At 42.0% G+C, this 16,280-nt stretch overlaps 2 protein-coding genes across 10 annotated transcripts in view; one reads left to right on the top strand and one right to left on the bottom strand.

The window, feature by feature from the left end:
- The first annotated feature begins 209 nt into the window (after positions 1-209).
- On the top strand, positions 210-3,989 carry LOC125771873 (polynucleotide 5'-hydroxyl-kinase NOL9). The gene is made up of 5 exons (XM_049442996.1): positions 210-405; positions 530-616; positions 681-2,976; positions 3,076-3,218; positions 3,655-3,989. The coding sequence occupies exons 2-5, from the start codon at positions 547-549 to the stop codon at positions 3,843-3,845; spliced, it is 2,700 nt and encodes an 899-aa protein (XP_049298953.1). The 5' UTR covers positions 210-405; positions 530-546; the 3' UTR covers positions 3,846-3,989.
- Positions 3,990-4,012: 23 nt separating this feature from the next.
- The window catches only part of LOC125771863 (uncharacterized), a 104,960-nt gene continuing 92,692 nt past the window's right edge, over positions 4,013-16,280 (bottom strand). For 6 of the 9 annotated variants that reach the window (XM_049442960.1, XM_049442961.1, XM_049442962.1 and 3 more), the window contains 8 exons: positions 13,664-14,191; positions 11,571-11,783; positions 9,494-9,888; positions 8,858-9,428; positions 8,419-8,583; positions 7,735-8,341; positions 7,433-7,642; positions 4,013-7,354 (listed from right to left, as the gene is read on the bottom strand). In XM_049442960.1, coding sequence (XP_049298917.1) covers positions 7,230-7,354; positions 7,433-7,642; positions 7,735-8,341; positions 8,419-8,583; positions 8,858-9,428; positions 9,494-9,888; positions 11,571-11,783; positions 13,664-14,191 — 2,814 coding nt within the window. In that variant the 3' untranslated portion in view covers positions 4,013-7,229. The remainder of the gene's footprint in view (positions 7,355-7,432; positions 7,643-7,734; positions 8,342-8,418; positions 8,584-8,857; positions 9,429-9,493; positions 9,889-11,570; positions 11,784-13,663; positions 14,192-16,280) is intronic. The other 3 variants (XM_049442963.1, XM_049442964.1, XM_049442966.1) reach the window with 3 other exon arrangements.

Raw genomic sequence — 16,280 nt, forward strand, 5'->3', positions numbered from 1 at the left:
ACCTTTTCTTATGTGTTTTTTGTTGACCAGAATAAAACACCAACAGAAAAATAATGAAATAAATTTCACAGCCTCGTGGCTATAGATAGATATTTCATTGCACTAGATGTTGTGGATAATGTTACTCCTTCATGAAACGGGGCCAACATAAAATTGTCGAAATTCGATGAATTAACGGACGACCGCACAGACAGCTGTCAGCATGTGCCAATTTGACACATGACTAGAATTGTCAAACGGCCGGCACGCATCGCAAAATTTACGTTGAACAACACGCTGTATTTCGAGGAAAACGTTGTCAACAGCGGGTTAAGAAAGTTTAACGATTGCGTTGTTTCACACAATAGTTATAATTTTATACTTCAAGTAGGTGTCCTACTGTTAGAATTGAAACGTAATCTTAAGGTTTGTGGCTTGCCAAATGTGCAGAATACTTACATGCAGGGTCTAGAAACTTCTATCGTTTCGCATGCGAGTGGAGCTGTTCGAGAGCAACAATAGAGTAAATGTTTTTTCGCCCTTTTTACAGATTGCGCGGGGGCCAAAATGGGAAAGAAAAAGCAGCATAAACAAAACCACAATTCTGCGAATGGTGTGACAAAATCTCTTCAAACAGGTAAGAAAACATCTGTTGTTTGCATGTTTGTACAAATATTAAACTGTTGCCGTTTATAATCTAGACGATGCTACTACTAATAAACGTGCAAAGAAGCGTAGTGTACAGTATCCGACGGATGTTGAAGGTACATCCAATGGAAAAAATGCCTCTGCAGCGAAGCGACCGAAAAAGGCCAGCAAACAAACTACTACTGAAGCAGGATGGGTTGTTGAGAGCGGCGATTGTCAGCTCAGTAAGGAGGGTAATACTGAATTTGCGAACATCAAATCGGATAAGGCTAATAATGGGGACAGTAAGAAAGTTGCAAGTTCTAAACTAAGCCCCAAATTGCAAACAGTGGCATTCAAGAGAAAGGCCGACGCGGTTGACGATAATAATTCGGACACAAGCGAATGGACTACCGACGAAGAATATGGTTCTTCATTTGATGGAATAGAAAACGGAAACGCAACGGTCGATGAATACGATGATGAAGATGATGCTTCGTTCGATTCGAGTACTTTTTCGTCGTACGACAGCATGAATAGCGACGCAGAAGAGGACAGTTTCGAGAGCGCCAGTTTCGAGAGCGCCAGCTTCGATGAGGACGAGGATCAATCGTTAGATTCCAGTTCCAGTTCAGACAGCAATTACCGGAAGTATATCTACGAACAGAAAGAATACGACAGTGACGGTGATGAAGATTATGGGCTAACCAACCCCGATGATACCATTCATGTACCGTTTGGTTCAGCCGTTATGCATGAATTGCCCGACGATATGATGGTTCAGTTTGATGAATCCATCACACATGGACAGATAATCGAACTTCCGCTTATAGATGATAATGTATTGGAAAAAGTGGATGAACCCACCGAGGTAAAACAAGTAGAAAAGGTTGAGGAAGACAAGAAACTGGACGATAAGGCGCTGGATGATGTGGAAAGTGAGGAAGCTTCCGGTTCGATTATCGATAATGGCTTGAAAAAAGTGGATGAACCCACCGAGATAAAACAGGTAGAAACGGTTGAGGAAGGCAAGAAACTGGATGATGTGGAAAGTGAAAAATTAGGAACTAAGAAGAAGAAATCGATTATTAAGCCCAAACCGACTAAAGCATCCGACACATCGTATACATTTTACGATGCGGTAGACTTACGAATGTCAATTGTGGTGCTGAAAGCCCCCATTTATGTTTATGGTCACCTGTCCGTGCAAGTGCTGTGTGGGAAAGTTGAAATTTTGGGCTACACGCTGGATACGGCCGAAAAACGGACGTTGTATGCATCAGAAGGGTACAACGCCATTAATATTACACCTGTACCAAGCCCGGCCACGTACCGCAAAGGAGCATTGGGTAATATTTGCCAAAAGCTTAGACCACACTTTTACGAGTCCGACATAGCCGCGCTGGTGAAGCAGTTTGATCCGGCAAAAGGTGCGCTTGTGTTGCTACGAGCGGACACGTTCAATGCGAGCGATACCGTACCGTTGGTGTGTAAGCTGCTTTCAGATTTCAATTTGTTCCCGACTGCGGCTAGTCTGGATCAAACGTCGCCATTCAGCAGGACAGAAACTTTACTAGAGATTTCACTGTTCCAACCGGCAGTGACAGACGTTCCACTGTTTAAAGCGAATCCTGCTTGGGATACGGTGCAGCTGAAACCGGATAGCCGTCTGATGGTAGTTGGTGGCAAGGGTGCGGGTAAATCCACCCTCTGCCAATATTTGATCAACCGGCACATCAAACACTTTGGGCGGATCCTGCTCGTCGATCTAGACATTGGCCAGCCGTTGCTTTCTTTGCCGGAAACGATAAGTGTTAGCGTCGTGCAGGAAGCGATCCTCGGTGTAGGATGTTTTGCGAACGTGCAACCAGAAAAATGTCTGTTTTTTGGAAGCTTAAATGTGGTCACTTCGCCGATACTGTACGTGCAGAACGTGCGATCATTGGCACAGTACTGCACCGAACATCCCGAACTGAGCGGGATGCCATGGATCATCAATACGATGGGCTATGTGGCAGGATTCGGTGAGGAGCTAACGACTGCGATCATACGGCTTTTGCAACCAACGGACCTGATACAGCTTACGTTTCCGAAGCAATCGAAAAAAAACACAGTATTCATCAAAGCACAAAACTATGCCAATCAACTAAAGGCCGAGCTGGTGAATGAGTTTAGGTTTAATATCTTGTACGAGGAGGTACAGCTGAAATCGAATCCCGTCAATTATCGTTTCCACACTTTCGACGTCACTTACGAACCATGCAAAGCGTCCTTCATTCCACCGCAACGACGCACCATATTGATCATGGCACAGCTGGTAAAGATTTTGGGCGATTCGGACGAATCGTTTGCAAATGTTAAACCACACATGTAAGTATCGCCGAGCATCGACAATGCCGTCTAATTTTTGGTTTACCTTTTTAGGCGCGTAGTAAATGATCTTGGCTATAACTTTTCCCTTCTTCACAGGGCTAACGTAAATGATCTGCAAATCTTAATCACGCGTGACGAACATCGCCCTTCGAAAGAGATGTTGTTGCATGCCCTGAATGCCTCGTTGGTATATCTTTGTGAAAAGGATGAAACCGGGCAGTATAACTGTTTCGGTGTGGGTAAGTGTTTGGTTGGCTGGTTAACAACGTATGCATTAAAACATGTACTGGCTTTGAGTGGCGATGAACAAAAAATCTAATGAAAATAATTGAAGGAAGCAAATTGTGATTGAGTACTATGTAAAATAAGCCGTCTAGAAACCATCGGTCACTGGTCACTGGTTGACCATAACCATACCAAAGGCCATCCAAACTATAAAAAAATCCACAATAACGTTCAGTTGCTCTTTCTAGATTTTTGATTGTATTTTATCGTGATGTTTGACTGTAAGACTACAGTTCCACACTTTGTCCGTTCTCTAGATAGAATAACACACGGCATCAGGGAAGTCGTATGAAAAACAGCTAAACTCAGACCATATTTTAATGCATACGTTACTGAAAGCGGTTGGGCGTTATTTTAAGGAATTTTCAATAATATTTTCACTTCCCATAGGAATTGTTCGCAGTGTCGATGATAAAGAGAACGTGTACCTGTTGCATTCACTATCGCCGGAACAGCTTGCAAGAACGAATGTGCTGGCACTGTGCAACACAAGCCTACCGAGTCAGGTGTATCTGCAACCCAGTCCCAACATCGAAGGTACGATCCCGTACCTGCATAATATGACCAAGACAAGTCAATAAGCTTGAGCCACGCGGCTACTGTTTCGTTTCGCAAAAGTTTTTTTTTCTCCAAAGAGTAACTGCGGCAATGTGTGCGGCATAAAAGTGTTTCGTCTCACGTTTGTTTCAACTGTAACCGTTGCGCTAGCAAAATACACGGAATGATTTCCCCATAAAAATGTATTGCGTTTGTCAGTTTTTAGTAAGTTTTGTTTTTATTAAAAAATGTACATTTTGGTTATCGTTTTTTTTTCTTCTCGTAACTGTCGCTTGTGGCTTAACTCACGGTTTTATTTCTTCATGCTTTTCCTAAACCCGTCGCATCTCGGACAAACGTCGAATTTAGAATTAAGTGTCGCAATGTGTGTTTTTCGTTCCCATCCCCTACCAGCAGTGTGGTACAGACTGTTTCTCCTAACTGTTGTGCCTTTCGAAATCGCGTCTCTGGGAGCTATGTATTGTGGTGGAGCTGGGTGGATGTGGGTGTAGTGTTGTTGTAACACGCCCCAAATGATAGACTACGTCTCTTCACGTCCCGGCCGCTCCGCGTGCGCGTAATGCATTCAATTAAATATATTTTTAAATGTATATGTATATATATATACTTTTATGTATAGTACTTATTTTTCTTCTCTTCGCCCCTGCTTACGTTCATATCCTTAAATTATTTTTTTTCATCCCTTTTTCACATCACTTACATGCTTGCTATCATTTTATGGCGCTTAACTTCTTCACGCATACGATCATGGTTGTTGTGTTTTGCTAATCTGTTGCCTTTTCCCGTACACAGTGTGGCCGATTGTTTCGCCTTCGTTTTTTCGTTCTATCTTGTGCTGCTTCTGGCCCCCAGGAGGAAGCTGCTACTGGTTCATGCTACTAGTGTCAGTGCTCTCCATGTCAGTCAGTTTAAGTGGTGAAGTTTTAAGATCTCTTTTGCTTTGTTACACTTTTTCATGCGTTTTCCTTTGCACAGCTTAGCTAGGGGTGTAAATTTTACTATAACACACGGTGTGCGGTGCACGGATGCAGCGATACGGCGATGCGTGTGATGATAATGATATATACTTATGTGGTGTGTTTTGTCACGTACTCTATCGAATGGAGACGGTTGTGCTTTACATTCCGGTTGAATTGAACTAGGAATAGTAGTGTAATTTGGTTTTATGCTCTCTAAAAAACTCTTCCAGGCTCGCTGAGCTGAGGAAAACGATGAATCTTTTGATCGCCAACTTGTTTGCGTTGATTGATAGTCAACAAATGAAACGACTGATGGCGCTTTAACACACACGCTTCGCAAAGTGTAAATGTGAATAGGAGTACTTATCAAAAGTCGGTTTCAAAAAACGGGAGAGGTCTTGTATAGGTTGGTACCGCAATGAAATTATACGTTCGGTTTTTATCACCGTTAGAGGTTCACTGTTTCCTTCTATCTCACGGTTACTGTCTATCAATTGGAGTGTTGGAGCGCACTGAAATGAAAGCGTTTTCTAAGGTCGATCTTGGATGTTGCGGCTTGTAAGTTGTTTTCTTCTAAATAGTAACATCAAATTCTTTTTTTAAATGAAATTTAAACGACAGTTGAAGCATTTTGGATCGTCTCTGCGCACTGTGAATATACTTAGATAGTTTATGTTTTAATGTAATGAACCTGGCATCACATCCAAAAGCGTTGAGATCATCAGATCCAATGGTGTGGCTCTCTCTGGTCTGTGTCTGTGTTAGGCTATGGCCCATGCTAAAATGGTTGGAAATCTCTTAACGTTTTAAGCATTTATGGCAACGGAGCGATTAATCAGTGACCCTGACACAAGTAAGGTGTACGATGCACTAGGACAAAAGGAAACATGCTTATGTGGCGGATTTTTTTTTTGGCAGTAAAACGTATTTGTATGTCTGCCATGTTTGGTACTGCATTCAACAACATCCAGTGTCGGGACTGTAATTTAATCCCGATTTAAGCTCATTACAATTTGTGATCTAGGATAATAGTGTATGTTGTTTCGGAGATGCGTAGTGGTCATCGTATGTTTGTGGATTTTTTTATAATGTTTTGTTTTGCAACGCCTGTCTTGCACAACTGTCCCATCCCCACATACCCTGTCATGAATGATTGTGCTTTAGTGGGTCCGGTTCGGAGTAATGCTAAAGGAACCACAGCTAAACACTAGCTTACAATGAAGAATTAAACCATTCTGGGTGCAGGCCGAGCTCAAAGATGAAATGCTGTTCCTTTCTTATAGTACCGACCCATTTTCAACATCGAACCATTTTTTTCGGAAATTAGAAAGGAGTTGCTCCCGGTTGAATGGAGGTTAAAACACAAAACGAAACCATACTGTTGCATTTTACAGCACTAAATCTATCGGATCTTGCATCTGCAATGGGCTGTATGCGATCGAAACGAGGACGAGTGTATTGCTACGGGCTTACACGAACTTAAGCCAAATTTTAACACTACTACACGTACCTAAGCTTTACTACTGAAACGCTCTCTGTAAATGACTATAAATTGATTCCATTTTTGTTTTGTTACTTTGTTTACAAACTATCATTTCCCGTCCCCCATCGTAATCTGCGGGACTATTCACGATTATCAAACGGTTTGCTTCGCTATCGTTCACACATCTTCTCTGCGTTTCCTTATGTTTTACCTGTTTCCCTTTTCTCTCTTGCTCGTTTACTTCTATTCGTTAAACGTCTCCCGTCCGGTACGGTGTAAACTTGAGTAGAGTTTCGTTTTTTCGTACTTTTCCTCCTCTTTCAAACGCCTTATTTGAGTGTAGGGAATTGTAAAGCGAAAGAAAATACATCCGCAAAATGGGGATTTTTACCCGATTGGATTGGTCAGAGGTGGGTGTACTTAAAAAAACAAACTGGTACACCAACGACATATTCGCAAATAACTAGAAAAAAAGGTATTGAATCAAAATAACCTTTGCCATTGAAAGTTGACTGACACAATCACAAAAAATAATGTTTTCTGTACTAAAACTACTACCTTCAACGATCATGGTAGTAGTTTTAGTACTGTTTTTTTTTAATAACTTCTCCCAACGCTTTTACGTTTTTCTTTGCTATCCACCCTGTATCACCCACCTGCTTTCATTTGTGTATTAAAACAACCCTACTTTTTCCCTTATCTTATGCTCGAACAGTATCTACCCTTACTGCCTTTAATCGATGTGAACTCACACCTTCTTTTCCGTCACGAGCTGATTGTAATTACTTTTGTGTGTTCGCTTTTTGTTTTTTTTTGGTGTTTGGTAAATGGTAAATCGAGTGAGAAAGTCAGATTGATATACAAAAAAAAAATGCGTGTCTCAGAAGAAAGTTAAAAATAAGCGGAACATAGTGGAAACGATAAGCCAACTAATTGCTGTCACCGTTCCGGGGAGGACGCCTGGCCTATGGAGACACGTACGGTGGTGGCCGCCGGTAAGAAGGGGTGACGGGTGATTTTCCACGCGATTCGCGACCGCCAACAATGACCGGTTGTGGGGGTACGTACTCATCCACATCTTCATTTTCACCTTGCGGGGAAGAGACAAGTTAATCAGTTAATATATTTTGCTTATATGTATGGTACACTAACTAAAAGCAACACTCACCGTCATTATTGGTACTGCTGTACGAAGGTGGCAGTAGTGGCGGCTTCTCGTCCTTCAGTATAACTGGCGATTTGTTGCCGATCTCTGGCTTCTCGTCCAGCTCATCCTGGAAGATTACAGGGATGCCCTTCGAGCGGAACGATTTCCGCTCTTCGTCGGTACCTTGTGGATTGGACGAGGAGGAGGCGATAGGTTTGAAATTGATATATTCTTTCATTACTCATCAATATTAGTTCTTCCGGGTGGGACGGTGCTCTTGTGTTAGGTGTCGAAGGTATAGGTAGAATGATCGCCGTACTTACCAAGTTCCATTTTGCCGGTTAGGCGCCGTTTGTACAGGATGCATGCAATGATGGCCGCGATCAGCAGCATCACCATGATGATGACCGATGGTAGCACGAACGTGAGCAGATAGTCATCCTTAGAGATTGGTTTTGGAGCGGCCTTCTCCGGTTCACTCGTAGCGTGGTGCGGTGTATCAAACCCATGGCAGTTATCCAGCGGCACCAGGCTTACATTCTGCAGGCTAAACTCTTGGCCCAGGATTTCGCGCACCTTCGCACGGATCGTACTGTCCTGGTGGAGCAAAATGTTGCGCAATGCTTCAATCTCCTCCTGAGGGCATCTCTGATGTTGGCGGTTTAGTGTTGTGTTGAAGAAGGAAACCTGCACCTGACCGGTGTGATGGATAGGCCGGATGTTGTGGATCTTGATGTAGTGCGTAGAAGCGTCCCCGAACACTTGGGCCAAACGCTCAATGAAGCGTCGCTGTACCTGTGCCGTAATAAATTGCTCGTGGGTGATGTCGAGCGTCAGCTCGAACAGAACGCTGTAGTCACGCTTGTGATGTGCATTGACCACAACCACCAGGGCATCAGTCGCTGTCAAACCTTCACGATCTTCGGCCATCTGAAAGCGAAGGGTAATAGTTGCAGTTACTTCTTGTGGCACAAAAGTTAGATCGAACCAGGAGCGTAACAACTCACCAGAAGATATTCCTTACGACCGATATCATTGGTTCGCGGGACACCATAAAACTCCTGGTTCTTCGAGTCAAACTGCAGCCAATGGTATGGATCAAGTGTGTGACGTTCCGTTGTCAGGAGCTTCATCTTCAGTTCGCTACCATCTTCTGGATCGTAGAAGGTGTCCTGCGAAAACACAATACAAAAGAACCATCACTCCGATGATTATGATATCTATCGAATTGGACGTGGGTTGATCAAACTACTGGATAACTTTGAACATGACTTTAGATCATTTAAGAGTTCGAGATCATTTCTGAACTGAACTCTGAACTAAAGATCATGTTATATTGAATGATACGTGACAGATCAACGCTAGCTTCAGGAAAGCCTTTAGTTGAATCCAGTATTGCGGTAGCGAAGGCAAGTAGATTTTCTTTTCCAGATTCCCGCAACTTACCGTCGGCACTTTGAAAACGAGCAGATGTCCTACGGTTGCGTTCACTTGATCGACTTGGTTGCGTGTTTGGGGTGCAAAGTTGCGCGAGATACTTTGCGTCGGTTTCACTTTCGGAATGGTGGGCTTGGTGCACTGGGCAATCTGTTGACCCTGCACCGACTTAACCGTGATGTCCGGGTTGAGTGCATCGTTGAGTGCCTGTTCCGTGAGCAGAGCTACCAGTTCGTCCAATTTCTCTTCCGGGCAGCGATCCTTCGGTAGCGTTTCGTTCGTGTACACGAACGTGGCCAAGCTCGGATCCTGAATGCTGTTGCGAATGTCGCGAACAATAATGTGCGAAAGCGTAACATCACCCAGCACGACCGAGATGCCACGTGCCGTCTCCATCTGCCAGTCGACATTGCTGGTAAACTTTGTATTTAGACGCAGTGCGAGACTGATCTCGTGATTCAGGCTGCGGTGCGATTTATGCTGTTGCACCATAATGTCTACCTTTTCCGTGACTGTTAGATTGCCCGAGTCGGTAGCACGCAGTTTGTATGACCACCGGGATACATCCTTTTCCATGGGACTGTGAAGAATCAAAACAATTGAGTGTACTACATCATTCAAGGATGCCCAAAGTTTACTACTTACAGGCCATAGATCTCTTTCGTGTCTTGGTTGAACTGGATCCAAGAGTTCGGTTTAAGCGGTTGATCACGGACATCCAACAGTTCCAGTCGCAGATTGTTACCGTCCTCGTTGTCGTAGAAAGTTTCCAGAGGCACCTGGTAGCGGAACACTTTGCCCGCGGGGATAGCTTGTTTGGGAATGCGGTTCCGGATGGTCGGTGGTAGATTGGTCGGTTCGTCCAGTTCCGTAGTAAGCATCGTAGAGGTTGTCAACGGAAGCTCAGTCGTGGTTGTAGTGGTGGTAGTCGAAGGTGTCGTAGTTGGTGCCTCAGTAGTTGTGGTGGTTGTTGAAGTCGTTGTGGTGGTTGTTGAAGTCGTTGTGGTGGTCGATGTTACCGCGGTTGTAGTAGTACTTGGCTAGAGTAATATTTAAAGGAAAACAAATACAGCAATATATTAGTTTATTTTTTATTTTACGGAAAACGATGTATCCTCCTACGTTAGTTGACTTTTGTCTAACTACTCAGGGACTTACTTTCTTTGGAAAATTACGACTATCTAGGGCTATATGTCTTAGTCAAATTAGTTTTAAAAACATATATTCAACAAGCTGACCAACGACTGTTTACCAATTGGTTAACCACGTTGTATCCAATATCATATTGAAAATAAGTTTTATAAATTTCAATATTATATGATTTTCATTTCACAAAATATAATAAATATTTCAAACTTTTAATCATCAATCGAGATCTAACCAAGATCTCGAAATATGTTTCGGTATTTAGACAACAACTTTAGGCAAAATTTCTATCTTTTCAATATTTTGAGACCAACGAAAAGTGAAGACTTACATAATTCGGCACAATATCATAGGACAAACGTGGCACCAAAATGCCGAATGTCCCTTATAATGACTAATCCCAGTGATCAGATAGGTGGCCACATTTTTGATGTCGTCCAAAATTTCAAATATCTTGGGCCAAAGGTCAGCACTCGAAAATATTAATAATGAAAAGCTCTAGTATGTTGACTGAAAACTGATCTTTATACAGGCTCCTTCTTCTCCACTCCACTCAAAGCGAATGTGGCCACGATGAAATCTGGGATGATTATATAGAATCTACATAGTTCCAGTACTCATATACGTCTCTAAGACAAGGAGTTTTTCCTAAAACTGACGAAACCCTGTTAGCTGCGATCGAGAGAAAGATGCTGTCGAGCACTATGAGTTGTACGATGAAATCACTATCGTATAGCGAATTAACTCACAGGGCCTACGGTAGATTAGTTATGTCATTTGAATGGCCCTTAAAGTCCTTCGAAGTCGTCCAAATGGACAAAATAGGTGTAGTAGGCTCAAACTGAGATGGAATGATGGCGTTGATGCGATCACCAGACAGGCCGGGATAATAGCCTAACTGAAGACATCACTGTACACTGACAGTGGACTGTGAGCGGTTTAGAGGAGTCCTGCAGACGGCCACCACCGTGAAGTGGTTATAACGTCGGATCAGTAGGTAAGTAAGCAAGTAGCAAATAGTTAGCTATTATAGAGAACAGTGAACTCTTTAGAGAACAGAACCTTATGAATAGGCAAGGCTTTAAATTGAAGAATTTTAATGTAAAGATCGATTCGATCGTACATGAAGGTAGATATTACTTAGACTGTCTTAGACAGTCTTGACAAACATTTCCTTTTAACAAACTTGTCAGAATAGATTCACTACAATGCATCTAAGAATAAAAAGTTGATAAAGCCGTCTTAGCCGCATTCACAACAAAGATGAAACTATTACATAGTTGTGATATGAACATATGTGTGTAGTTGTGATATGTACAATGAAAATTATTTTATGTAGGCCATTTAATGCTCTATCGTAGGTTGGACACGTCTTGAAAATGACACGAAATGATAGAACCCGTGATGTTATGTTTTGGACATCATCTGCGAGGTTTGTTGGATTTGCAATTAATGTCATGTAGCTTTATCGGACACTCTCGTAGTAGACCAGCTGCTAATAATAAGCCACTTCAAATTGTGTACTACAGAATAATCAGGAATATTACTAAGCTAGTGTCTCTGACCATTTCCTTACCTCGGTCGACGATGGTAGCGTTTGTTCCGTGGTGGTACTGGTCAGTATCCGCGGTTCGGGCAGTGTACTGACGGTGGTAATTTCCAATGCTCCCTCTTCCTCCTCATCGTCGTACTCATCGTCGTAGTTTTCGTACTCGATATCTTTATCCGCCTCAGGATTAAGCTGTGTCGGCGTCGTAAAGGTTGAAACGGAACGTTGCGTCGTTGTTGGCTGCGGACGTGCGGACATAGACAGCACATAGGGGAACAAAAGTATTACAATTAGTACGGTAGCGAAAGGTTAGCAATATTAGCTAATAAATAAAATTAAAGAAGTAAAAACAAAACAAATGTATATAGACCAAAAAGAGTTTGAAATATTGAGAATGTGTTATAAAGAAAACTATCGATTGTAAAGTGAAAGTAAGTTAGACATTATCTAGTTGAAAAAGCGTACTGAAGGAAGCGTTTTGTGCACGGTTTTGTTGAAATGAAAAATGAAGTAATGAAAGTTGTGACAATAGAAAAACAGAGGTTTGTTGATATGTGAACAGAACAATTACATATAAATAATATGTACAAGAAAAAATGGTCGGTATAAAATATACAGAACAATAAAATACAAAGTAATTACATGTTACAAAACCCATCCCTCGTAATGGAAATTGCACGTGTAAACGGATAAGGTCACAAAAAAACCAACGCTGTTGTTTGTGATGAACGTATACACAACATAATGTACAATTTTTACAAATTGTGTTCGTAATTGTTATAAAATGAAAATGTAAGTAAAAATAAAAACTGTCGATAAATTGTGTTCGTGTATAGGTGCGTATGCTTTATAGCAGCGCAAGGTGCATTTTATATGCAATTTAAAAAGTAATTTTTGCATCAATTGTACATTGAATAAAAAAAGAAGATATTTTGTCGCTTTGTGCTACTATCAAGTGTGTTTCAACACTAATAATCAAAACGAATAGGTGTGACAAAATCAAGTACGATCTATTATCCACACGTCTGCTTGGTGCATTTGAAATGCAGTGTTTTAAATATTTGGTTTCATTTTTGCTGTCTTGTTGGCATTTTTATAGAACACAAAAACGTTACACTGCTGTTGGGCTGTTAGTCCCCGTTTTGTTTTTTGGCCGACACAGCCAAAGACGCGTGGCCAACAATGTACTAGAACTAGAATCAATAAACCCATCAAGCAAATGGTGTATTTAACTTGCAGGCCAGCGCAATATTACTGCAGTTGCATACAACGGTGACGGATGGTGCATAATTGTGGCTAGGGCTAGCTGGTGCTGTTTCGTTGTCACAACGGGATATGCTTTTCGTTGTTCTAGTAGAATGTTGGCATGGTTTTTCCGCTGGTCTATATGTTGAGTGAGGACGCAGTTTGCCTCCCTTGTACACAAACATAAGTTGTCGGCGAAAAGAAACTATATCTAAGGCACTAGCGTTTGTTTAAAATTTATCAAAAGGTGTGAAAGTCAAAAAAATTGGTAACGAAAAGAAAAGTTGCGTGTGAACATCCACAAGAACGTTCCGGGCAGGCCAGGCAATGTCTAGGAGATACTATATGTATATGGGAGCAGTATTATGGTTTGCTACCTGGAGCTCTAGGGTAGTACTAGTAGCAACGGTATCGGGTTCAGGTGCCAGGGTAGTACTGGGATAACTGGCGGGCGCAGCGGTAGTAGTAGCGAAGGAAGTAGCACTAGCAGTGGTAGTGGTAGTAGTAGTAGTAGTAGTAGCAGTATTATTGGTTGGTGTTGTAGTAGATGCTATAACTGTTGTAGGAATGTAGGCACTGTTAGGCGGTGTGGTAGTTGTGGTGAATGTGTTTTGATTTTGGAAGGATGCTGTCATCGTTATAGCGATGCTGTCAGTGGACGTTGCGGTCATGGATGTTGCTGCGGGTGAAGCCATTCCGGGTAGATTACTAGCGGCGCTATTGCGCTCGGACGAGGATCGTTGCGTTTGGTCCGTTGGGTTAATTGGTTCTGCAGCAGTTCCGTCCGGATTGATTAGTGTGGAGCTTGCGGGATCTACATCATCGGCACGGGATAGAATTGGGGGTAGATTTGGTGGTAGCACCGTGATACGGACCCCTTGCGAAAAGTAGTCCTCCTCGTCCTCGTCGATGTCTTCTTCCTCCACCTCGTGATCTTCTTCGTCTTCGCTGTTATACTCTTCGGCCATCTTTCGACCGAATGGATTACGATTGGTTGGCGCAAAGCGATTCAACTCCTGCTGTCTCACCGTTGTCAGCGGTACGTTGGTGATCGTGGTGATCACATATGCACCGGAACGTGAATCAATATCCTCACCATCGAAGCTACTGCCAGTCGTGGTGGATGACAATTCGGGATTAACAAATGTCGTCGATTTTGAATCAACTTCATCGACGTACTGTTGCTTTGTTTCGGGACTTTCCGGAACGGCTTCATCTACCTCTACTTCCATGTTCCACGAGCTGGCAGGTGTTGCAGTAGTTGCTGGCGATACAGTTGTCGTCGGCGAGGGTGAAGATTCGATAGGTGACGCAGCGGTACTTGTTGAGGTTAAGAACTTCTCGGTTACGTCGAACATCGTTTTGCTGGTGCTTGCACCTGCCGTTGTGGCTTCATCATCGCTCTGCAGTGACGATAATGTTTCGTCCAACAACATACAATCGCGTCCAATGTGAGTTGTGTGGGTCACGAGAGAGTAAAGTTTGTAGATGGATGAAAAGTAATGGTAGTTATTGGTAAAACTTTTGGCTAGTATTCGAAACGCATGTACTTGTTTTTGTGTGTTGGCAATCACACGGTTTACAAAAAAAGGAGTATATGGTAGTAGTTGCGGATACTTCGCGCACGATTTAGTAGATATTGTGTTGTATTCGATACGATAATACACACTCCCATTCGCTTGCGCATATAAGGTTCTACATTGCAACGAGTGCTTTTTATATAATTGTGTAAGCTTCTAGTTTTGCTCACTACTACCGTTGGGAGGTAAAATTCTTATTTAAAATATCAAGAATTTATATATTCTATTTGCAGTGTGCGTCATACCAGGCACTAAAGCTTTGACGTGCAGTAGAAAAATTGCATGCTAAATAATACCATAAAACATTAGAAATCCAGAGAATTTTTTTTGCTTGATGTGTATTCAGAGTGGTTTTGTTTTTTATCCGAATTTTAAGAATAATTTTCATAAAAATTTTGTAAGAGAAAAAAAAGAAAAAAAAAACATCCTTAATGAAAGCAACTCTGTTACATAGCAAGCAAATTAATTATCTTCATACTGGTTTAGTCTAAACTTTATTAACGTTCTAAAAAAAAAAATAACTCTGCAAAGGATAACAAATGTTCACCAGACAAAAGCCGAGCCATGTACTCAGTTAAAATGATAATTACGATAGCAAACTCGAAATCAAATACCGCTTCACACAAAAAAAAACTTTTCACACAGAAGGGTAAAGTAAAAACAAAAGTACAATTACATGTTTCCAACAGCAAAACAATCACATCCTGTTTCGGGGTCATAAGCGAACTTGTTGCGGATGGTCGATGGTAAAGAAAGCGTAAAACAAATGTGTCGGACACATTCGAAATGGGGCAAATAAAGTATAACAAGGCAAGCAAACCAAAAAAAAGGGAGAAGCAAAAACACGGTATAAGCGTTACACAAGGCAGGGAAAAATCGTGCTCGGAAAAGCGATCGCTTCATTGGCAGGAGTGTGTTTTGTTTTTATCGTTGCCTAGTAGAGACAGAGAGCGGACTTTAAGCGTTGGCAAAGGACTTTTGAAGAAAAAAAAAGAATTGTAGGATGGAACAAAAAGTGCAGCATATGATAACACGAGAAACATATCAGCATCAGCAACAGCAGTGGGTGTGAGGGTGGGGTTGGTCGGGCTTTAGGTTAGAAGCAAGGGAGAGAAGGCTTTTTAGGGGGCAAAAGAAAAGTGCGTTTGAGTGGGTTTTGGGGGGCGGGGGCGAAAATGTGCGTGTTGATAGCGGTGAAGTTGAATGCATTACAAGAAAGAAGCTAAAAAGGACCTACGTAAAATAACATCCAGCGGACATACTCTGGTGAAGGTGGACAAAAGGCGCACAAAAGCATGAGTGTACAGTTGTTTCATTTATTTTTTTGAAATTGGGTTTTTGTACTTCTTTTTTTTTGTCCTCGTCAATTCTGGTCCCTACTTTTTCATCCACCCACCATCCACAAGCCAATTATAAGCTTGTGATGAATGATAGGGCAAAAAATATGTTGTTAGTATGTATTTTGTTTTTTGTTTCATTTGTTTTTCGCCTCATGTACATATATTATTAGGTGTTGAAAGTACGGTGAAGCATGTGAAACAAATGAGCAAGGATTGCATTTTTATTTTCTTTTTCGCTTCTCACGTGTAGTGCAAAACGCGTCATGATGAGCAAATTGTATGTGAGTACAAAATCTTCATCCTCCGGTGTTTCGTGCACCAAGAAGTGTCACATTAAATCCTGATGAAGTGTTTACCACCTCCATTACATGGCACCCATTAATGTCGTTGGCAAGTAGAAACAAAACAAAAAAGCTCAACTTTACAAGTGAAAAAAACAAGCACTAGAAGGTTAAGTACGTTCGCGCCAAACGGCCAAACGATAGCGCAAGGAAGGTAGCGGAATGTTTTCGAAAAGCATTACATTCCGGTACTTGGCGCTGTTCACATAGATGCCCAAGAGCATCATACAT

This window comes from Anopheles funestus, chromosome 3RL, assembly GCF_943734845.2.
Source record: "Anopheles funestus chromosome 3RL, idAnoFuneDA-416_04, whole genome shotgun sequence".
Taxonomy (NCBI): Eukaryota; Metazoa; Arthropoda; class Insecta; order Diptera; family Culicidae; genus Anopheles; species Anopheles funestus.

What these genes read in the sequence shown, in the direction of transcription:
- LOC125771873 (XM_049442996.1), top strand. Translation starts at nt 547, where the DNA reads ATGGGAAAGAAAAAGCAGCATAAACAAAACCACAATTCTGCGAATGGT. An exon ending in GACAAAATCTCTTCAAACAG is followed by an intron (nt 617 to 680) that starts GTAAGAAAACAT and finishes TTTATAATCTAG; the next exon opens with ACGATGCTACTACTAATAAA. An exon ending in GCAAATGTTAAACCACACAT is followed by an intron (nt 2,977 to 3,075) that starts GTAAGTATCGCC and finishes CCTTCTTCACAG; the next exon opens with GGCTAACGTAAATGATCTGC.